The sequence below is a fragment of the Tachyglossus aculeatus genome, chromosome 4 (assembly GCF_015852505.1).
Source record: "Tachyglossus aculeatus isolate mTacAcu1 chromosome 4, mTacAcu1.pri, whole genome shotgun sequence".
Lineage (NCBI taxonomy): Eukaryota > Metazoa > Chordata > Mammalia > Monotremata > Tachyglossidae > Tachyglossus > Tachyglossus aculeatus.
The window spans coordinates 3,861,609-3,870,246 of record NC_052069.1 but is presented as its reverse complement, the minus strand read 5'-3'; the positions used below and the strand labels follow the sequence as shown (position 1 = coordinate 3,870,246).

The 8,638-nt window shown below is 61.7% G+C and overlaps 1 protein-coding gene across 1 annotated transcript; it reads right to left on the bottom strand.

Annotated features, from left to right (window-relative positions):
• Positions 1-208: 208 nt before the first annotated feature.
• Positions 209-4,175, bottom strand: ADRA2C (adrenoceptor alpha 2C; the record flags this gene model as incomplete). Its single annotated transcript, XM_038744817.1, has 2 exons — positions 209-2,357; positions 2,433-4,175. Coding segments are annotated over 2 exons (3,357 nt in total), but the record flags the coding sequence as incomplete, so codon positions are not given.
• Between the last annotated feature and the right edge of the window lie 4,463 nt (positions 4,176-8,638).

The following is an 8,638-nucleotide window of genomic DNA, read 5'->3' as shown; positions in this document are numbered from 1 at the left end:
CCAGCTTGACAGCTGTTTGACTCTGGGCAAGTTACTTAAATTATCCATGCCTCAATTACCTCATCTGTAAAATGGGGATTAAGACTGTGAGCCCCTCGTGGGACAACCTGATAACCTTGTGTCTCCCCCAGAGCTTAGAACAGTGCTTGGCACATAGTAAGCTCTTAACAAATACCATTATTATTATTATATTATACAATATAACAATAGAACAGACACATTCCCTGCCCACAACAATCCGTCCATGCATCCATCCACCCAACCATCCATCACCCTGGCTTTAGTTCTGCCCGCTTGCTGGCTGTGTGACCTCGGGCAAGTCACTGAACTTCTCCGTGCCTCAGTTACCTCATCTGCAAAACGGAGAGTCCAGCCCCAATCCCCCTTCCAATTTAGGCTTGTGAGCTTTGGGTGGTCCGGGGACTGAGGGGTCCACTTGAGAATCTTGAATTTCCCCCGGGGCTCAGGTCGCACTTGGCCCAAATCCCACCAGGAGACCCTTATCATTATCATTATCATCATCATCATCATCATCATCACCATCATCATCCTTCCATCCCTCCTCCTCCCTAGTTGGGCTGGTACCCAGCCAGATCCCTTCTCCTCCCTCCCCGGGTCACGGTCCAAAGATGTCCTTCTTCTCGAAGAGGATGTTTAGGCAGGGCCCTTCTCCTCCCTCCCCGGGTCCCTGTCCCAAGATGTCCTTCTTTGTCAGGGTAGATCCCGTCTCCTCCCTCCCCGGGTCACTGCGCAAAGATGTCCTTCTTCTTCTTGAAGAGGATGTGTTTGAAGGCCCTGCGGAAGTCCTGGTTGAAGATGGTGTAGATGACGGGGTTGAGGGAACTGTTGCAGTAGCCGATCCAGAAGAAGAACTTGAAGAGTGGCGGGGGGACGGGGCAGGCCTGGCGGCAGAGGCCGTAGAGGCTGTAGGTGAAGAAGAAGGGGAACCAGCAGAGGACGAAGACGCCCATGACCACGGCCAGCACGAAGGTGAACCTCTTCTCGCGGGCCTGGACCACCTTTTTGCGTGCCAGGCTGCTGCGCTTGCGGCGACGGCGGGAGGAGAAGAACTGGATGGAGCGGTTACTGGACCGGGATGGGCGACTCTCGAGCCCACCCCCCGGGCCCACCCCCGGACCCCCAGATTTGGGGTCGGAGAAGCGGCTGCGGCGGCCGCCCCGCCGGACATTGGCCTCGTCCTGGCTCTCCCACTGACCGTGCCACTCGTCCGGGCTTTCCCTGGCCTGACTCTCCCACTGGGCATTCACCTCGGCCCGACTCTTCCGCTGGACTCTGGCCTTGGTCCAACTCTCCAGCCGGACATTGGCCTCGTCCCGGCTCTCCCGGCGGACTTTGGCCTTGTTCCAGCTCTTCCACCGGGTATTCGCCTCATCCTTGCTTTCCAGCTGGACATTCTCCTCGTCCCGGATCTCCCACCGGGCATTCGCCTCACCCCGGCTCTCCCGCCGGGCATCAGCCTCGTCCCAGCTCTCCCAACGGGCCTTTGCCTCGTACCTGCTTTCCAGCTGGACATCAGCCTCATCCCAACTCTCCCACCTGGCATTCGCCCCTTCCCTGTTTCCCAGCTGGACATCAGCCTCGTCCCGGCTCTCCCACCGGGCCTTTGCCTGGTCCCAGCTCTCCCTCCAGGCATTCACCTCGTCCCTGCTATCCATCTGGGCATTCTCCTCGTCCTGGATCTCCCACCGGGCATTTGCCTCGTCCCTACTTTCCAGCTGGACATCAGCCTCGACCCGGCTCTTCCACCGGGCATTCGCCTCATCCCTGCTTTCCAGCTGGACATTCTCCTCATCACGGCTCTCCCACCGGGCATTCGCCTCACCCCGGCTCTCCCGCCGGGCATCAGCCTCGTCCAAGCTCTCCCAACGGGCCTTTGCCTCGTACCTGCTTTCCAGCTGGACATCAGCCTCGTCCCAACTCTCCCACCGGGCATTCGCCCCTTCCCTGTTTCCCAGCTGGACGTCAGCCTCGTCCCGGCTCTCCCACGGGGCCTTTGCCTGGTCCCAGCTCTCCCTCCAGGCATTCTCCTTGTCCTGGATCTCCCACCGGGCATTCGCCTCGTCCCTACTTTCCAGCTGGACATCAGCCTCGTCCCGGCTCCTCCACCGGTCCTTCGCCTTGTCCCAGCTCTCCCCCCGGGCCTTCGCCTTGTCCCTGCTTTCCAGCTGGGCATTCACTTCAACCCTGCTCTCCCACCGGGCCTTTGCCTCGTCCCTGCTTTCCAGCTGGACATCAGCCTCGTCCCGGCTCTCCCACCGGGCCTTCTCCCACCGGGCATTCGCCTCGTCCTTGTTTTCCAGCTGGACATCAGCCTCGTCCGGGCTCTCCCACCGGGCCTTCTCCCACCGGGCATTCGCCTCGTCCTTGTTTTCCAGCTGGACATCAGCCTCGTCCGGGCTCTCCCACCGGGCCTTCGCCTGGTCCCAGCTCTCCCCCCGGGCCTTCGCCTCGTCCCTGCTTTCCAGCTGGGCATTCTCCTCGTCCTGGCTCTCCTCCCGGGCATTCGCCTCATCCCTACTTTCCAGCTGGACGTCGGCCTCGTCCCGGCTCTCCCACCGGGCATTCTCCCACCGGGCATTCGCCTCGTCCCTATTTTCCAGCTGGACATCAGCCTCGTCCCGGCTCTCCCACGGGGCCTTCTCCTTTTCCCAGCTCTCCCCCCGGGCCTTCGCCTCGTCCCTGCTTTCCAGCTGGGCATTCACCTCATCCCGGCTCTCCCACCGGGTCTTGGCCTGGTCCCTGCTTTCCAGCTGGACCTCCTCCTCGTCCCGGCTCTCCCACCGGGGCTTTGCCTGGTCCCAGCTCTCCCCCCGGGCACTGTCCCTGCTTTCCAGCTGGGCATCCGCCCGGTCCCCGCTCTCCAGCCGGGCATCCGCCTGGTCCCGCCTCTCCCAGAGGGCATCCGCCCGGTCCCCGCTCTCCAGCCGGGCATCCTCCTCGTCCCGCCCCTCCCACCGGGCCTCCGCCCCGTCCCCGCTCTCCAGCCGGGCATCCTCCCCTTCCCGCCTCCGCCACCCGGCCTCCTCCTCCTCGTCCCTGCTTTCCAGCCGGGCCCCCTCCCCGTCCCAGCTGTCCAGCCGGGCATCGGCCTGGTCGGAGCTCTCCCACCGGGCTCTCGCCCGGTCCCAGCTCTGCCCCCGGGCATCCTCCCCGTCCCCGCCCTCCGGGCGGGCATCCTCCGGGTCCCGCCTCTCCCGGCGGGCCTCCGCCCCGTCCCCGCTCCGGTCCGGCCGGACGCCGGCCCGGTCCCAGCCGTCCAGCCGGACCTCGGCCTCGTCCCAGCCGTCCAGCGGGGCCCCGGGCCGGTCCCGCCCGCCCCCCGGGGCTCCCCCGTCCCCGCCGCGGCCCCGGAGGGGGGCTCCCCCGGGGCCGGGCCCTCGGCCGGGGGTCTCGCGTGTCGGGGGCCGGGGCGGGGTCCGCGGCGGGGGCAGCCCGTTGGGGGGCCGGGGGTCGCGGGGGCCGGGGGCCCGGCGGGCCGAGGAGGCCCGGGTGCGCAGCTTGGCGACGCGGTAGATGCGCGCGTAGACGAGGAGCATGATGAGGCAGGGCGCGAAGAAGGAGCCGATGCAGGAGGCCAGGATGTACCAGGTGTCGTCGTTGAGGGCACACCGCGGGTACGGCCCGTCGTCGGGCTCGCGGGCGAGGGACAGCAGGGGCGGGAAGGAGATGAAGGCGGAGATGAGCCACACGGTGACGATGCCCGCCTTGATGCGGCGCGGGGTGCGCTTCAGGTTGTACTCCACCGGCCGGGTCACCGACCAGTAGCGGTCCAGGCTGATGGCGCACAGGTGCACGATGCTCGACGTGCAGAACAGCACGTCCAGCGCCAGGTACACGTCGCACCAGGCCCGGCCGAAGGACCAGTAGGCCATCAGCTCGTTGGCCAGCGAGAAGGGCATGACCAGCGTGGCCACCAGGATGTCGGCGCTGGCCAGGGACACCAGGAACAGGTTCTGGGGCGCCCGCAGGGCCCGGCTGGTCAGCACGGCGATGACCACCAGCACGTTGCCCGCCACGGTGAAGACGATGAGGAAGCCCACCACGGCCGCCAGGCCCGCCGCCTCGGCCGCCGAGTAGTGGCCCGGGGGCGGCCGGCCGGCCCGGGGGGCGTCCCAGCCCAGGGACCCGTTGGAGACGCCCCCGCCGGGCAGGGGAGGGGAGGAGGGCGCCGTGGAGGAGGAGGAGGAGGAGGAGGGCGGCGGGGAAGGGCAGGGGGAGGCCGAGGGGGAGGGGGAGGCCGGAGAGGCCGGGGACGGGGGCGGCGGGGAGGCCGGGGGGGAGGGGGCGCCGCCCGGGCCGTTGGGGCCGTCGGGGGGCTCCCCGGCCAGCCGCAGATCCATGCTACAGGCCCCCGCCCCCCCGAGCCTCGACGCCCCGCGGCTGCCGACCGGGCAGCCCGGGCGCCCTCATCGTCCGCCCTCCTCCCGCGGGCGCCCGCTGGGAGAGGCCGGGGGGCGGGCGGGGGTCTCTCTCCGCCGGGGCCTGGGGCCCTCCGCCCGCCCGAGCCCCCTCCCCGCCGGCCGCGGGGCCCCGGCCGACGCCCCTCCGGGAGGGCGCGACGGGGGGCTCCCGGAGAAGAGGGGCGCACGGGCGGGAGGGGGCCCCTCCGGCCCCCGAGACCCCCGCCCCCGGAGGAGGGGAGCGCGGCCTGCGGGGGCTTCTCCCCTCGGGGAGACCCCCGGGGTGGGTTGGGCCGGGAGGAGGAGGAGGAGAAGGAGCTGGGGTTGGAGAAGGAGAAGGAGCAGGAGGAGGAGCGGGAGCTGGAGGAGAAGGAGCTGGGGTTGGAGAAGGAGCGGGAGCAGGACAAGGAGCGGGAGAAGGAGCGGGAGAAGGAGCTGGGGATGGAGAAGCAGGAGCAGGAGAAGGAGCGGGAGAAGGAGCAGGAGAAGGAGCAGAAGCTGGAGGAGCGGGAGGTGAAGGAGGAGGAGGAGCGGGAGAAGGAGGAGGAGGAGCAGGGGAAGGAGGAGGAGGAGCAGGAGCTGATGCTGGAGGAGCTGGAGGAGCAGGAGGTGGAGCTGGAAGTACAGGAGCAGGAGGAGGAGGAGCTGGAAGAGCAGGAGGAGGAGGAGAAGGAGCAGGAGGCAAAAGCGGTGGGGAAAACACTATTAGCAGGGCATCGCCCCCCAGCCCCAGCGCAACGCGTCCCCCCTGCCCCTCCCCATCAACCCCTTCCCCTCCTAATGCACCCTCCTCCTCCTCCTCCTCCTCCTCTTCTTTTCTTCCTCCTCCTCCTCCCAGCCGTCCCCACCCTCTCCATCCCCGCCCCTCCCCATCTCTCCTCCCTCCTCCCCGCTTGGTCCTCCCTCCATCCACCGCCCCCCACCCCCTCCCCTATTCTTCACCACCCCCTCCCCCCCAAGTGCCCTCTGCTCCCCTCCATCGCCCCGGCCCCCCCCCGGCCTCCCCCTCCCTCCAAAGATCCCCCCTCCCACTGTCCATCTCCCCTCCCCCGCGGCTGGGGGGCTGGGGCTCACTGGGGCCCGTCTGTCCGTGTCTCTGTCCGTGTCCCTGCGTGTGTCTCCGTGTCTGGGTGTGCGCGCGCGCGCTGTACCAGCGAGGCACTGTCCCGCCCTCCGCACTCCCCCCCACAGCTCAAACTGGTGACCAGTCGGAGAAAGAAGCCGGGGGAGGGGGCTCCAGGGGAGCTGGGAGGGGAGGGGGGTGAGGTGGGGCTGGGCTGGGGCTGGGAGGGGGTTGAGGCTGGGGAGAGTTTGGGGAGGGGGCTGGGGGGCTGGAGCTGGGGCTGGGTGGGATGGGGCTGGGGGTGGGATGGAGCTGGAACTGGGACTGGAGCTGGGGGGTGGGCTGGAGCTGACGGTGGGAGAGACGGGGCAGTTGCTTCTGACTTTGCTGGCTGAAGGCGGAGGGGGGGAGTGGGGAAGTGGAGGGAGGGTCTCCCCCATCTGACTTAGGGAAAAGAAACCATCGCACACTGGAGGTCAGTGTTACAGCGCACATGGGCCGGGCCTGAGGAAGGAATAATAATAATGATATTAAGAATGATGATGGCATTTATTAAGCGCTTACTACCTGCAAAGCACTGATCTAAGCGCTGGGGAGGTTACAAGGTGATCAGGTTGTCCCACGGGGGGCTCACAGTCTCATAGTCTTAATCCCCATTTTACAGATGAGGTCACTGAGGCAAAGAGAAGTGAAGTGACTTGCCCAAAGCCGCACAGCTGTCAATTGGCAGAACTTGGATTTGAACCCATAACCTCTGACTCCAAAGCCCGGGCTCCTTCCATTGAGCCATGCTGCTTCCCCACAACACAAATCTCTCTCTCTCTCTTTCTCTCTCTCTCTCTCTCTCTCTCTCTCTCTCTCTCTCTCTCTCTCTCTCTCTCTCTCTCTCTCCCTCTCTCTCTCTCTCTCTCTCTCTCTCTCTCTCTCTCACACACACACACACACACACACACACACACACACACACACACACACACACACACACACACACACACACACACACACACACACACACACACACACACACACACCCTCCCTCTGTCGACCACCCTGGCCTTCTGCACAATACTGGAATGAGAAGCAGCCTGGCAAAGTGGTTAGAGCCCGGGCCTGAGAATCAGAAGGTCATGGGTTCTAATCCCCACTCCACCACACTGCTGTGGGACCTTGGGCAAGTCACCTTACTTCTCTGGGCTTCAGTTACTTCATCTGTAAAATGGGATTGAAACTGTGAGCCCCACGTGGGGCAGGGACTGTGTCCAACCCGATTTGCTTGTATCTGCCCCAGAGCTTAGTACAGTGCATGGCACATAGTAAGTGCTAAACATATGCCATAATAATAATAATAATGATAATAATAATACTGGGGAAAACTTAATAAAGCTACTAGTGGTCCTGAGAGGAGGGGGTGTCTTGCCCCTGTGTTCACAAATTCTTCTAGGCATGATGACACCATGTTTACAGAAGCACTGCTCTGGGATTTTTTTTACAGCGGAAAGAATGTCCTCCTTTTTTTATGGTGTTTGTTAAGCACTTACTATGGGCCAAACACTCTTTTAAACGCTGGGGTAGGCAGATGCAAGGTGATCAGGTTGGACACAGCCCCTGTCCCACCTAGGACTCACAGTCTCAATCCCCATTTCACAGATGAGATAACAGAGGCCCAGAGAAACAAAGTGACTTGCCCATGGTCACTCAGCAGACAAGTGGCAGAGCCGGGATTAGAACACTCAAAGTCTCCAGTGGCTACCATCCAATCGTCCAGTGATCATCCAATCATCCAATCATCCAGTGGCTACCTACTCTTCAGGCAAAAACAACTCACCCTGGGCTTCAAGGCTGTCCATCACCTCGCCCTCTCCTACCTCACCTCCCTTCTCTCCTTCTCCATCCCAGCCCGCACCCTCCACTCCTCTGCTGCTCACCTCCTCACCTGGCCTCATTCTTGCCCGTCCCGCAGTCGACCCCCGGCCCCCGTCCTCCCCCTGGCCTGGAATGCCCTCCCTCCACACATCCGCCAAGCTAGCTCTCTTCCTCCCTTCAAAGCCCTACTGAGAGCTCAGCCTTCCTCCCTTCAAAGCCCTACTGAGAGCTCACCTCCTCCAGGAGACCTTCCCACACTGAGCCCCCTCCTTCCTCTCCCCCTCCTCATCCCTCCCCATCCCCCTTACCTCCTTCCCCTCCCCACAGCACCTGTATGTATGTATAGATGTTTGTACGTATTTATTACTCTATTTATTTATTTTATTTGTACATATTTATTCTATTTATTTTATTTTGTTAATATGTTTTGTTTTGTTGTCTGTCTCCCCCTTCTAGACTGTGAGCCCGCTGTTGGGTAGGGACTGTCTCTATATGTTGCCAGTTTGTATTTCCCAAGAGCTTAGTACAGTGCTCTGCACACAGTAAGCACTCAATAAATACGATTGAATGAATGAATGAATGAACAAATGAATGAACCCAGGTCCTTCTGACTCCCAGGCTGGGGCTCTATCCACTAGACCACACTTCCTCTTTTGCTGTTCTTTAGAGAGAGTGCAGTCGATCCATCACTCAAATGTATTGAGCACTTGCTGTGTGCAAAACCCTGTACTAAGTGCCTGAGAGAGTACACGAGAAGCAGCGTGGCTCAGTGGAAAGAGCACGGGCTTTGGAGTCAGAGGTCATGGGTTCAAATCCCAGCTCTGCCATTTGTGAGCTGTGTGACTTAGGGCAAGTCACTTCACTTCTCTGGGCTGAAGTTACCTCATCTGTAAAATGGGGATTAAGACTGCGAGTCCCCAGTGGGACAACCTGATCACCTTATATCCCCCTCAGTGCTTAGAACAGTGCTTGGCACATAGTAAGCACTTAACAAATGCCATTATTATTATTAGTAGTATTATTAGTATTATTAGTATTATTATAACAATGGAACAGCAAGTACCGAGAATCAGAGGACCCAAGAAAAATTATTTCCAACAGAACTTTGGCTTTTCTGCAGAAGGCAGTCTGTTTCCAAGCCGGGGGAAACCGTGCTTGACTTGCGAATAAATGAATTCTATTTATTGAATGCTGGCCAACTTGTACTTCCCAAGCACTTAGTACAATGCTCTGCACACAGTAAGCGCTCAATAAATACGGTTGATTGATTGACTGATTGACTGTGTGCAAC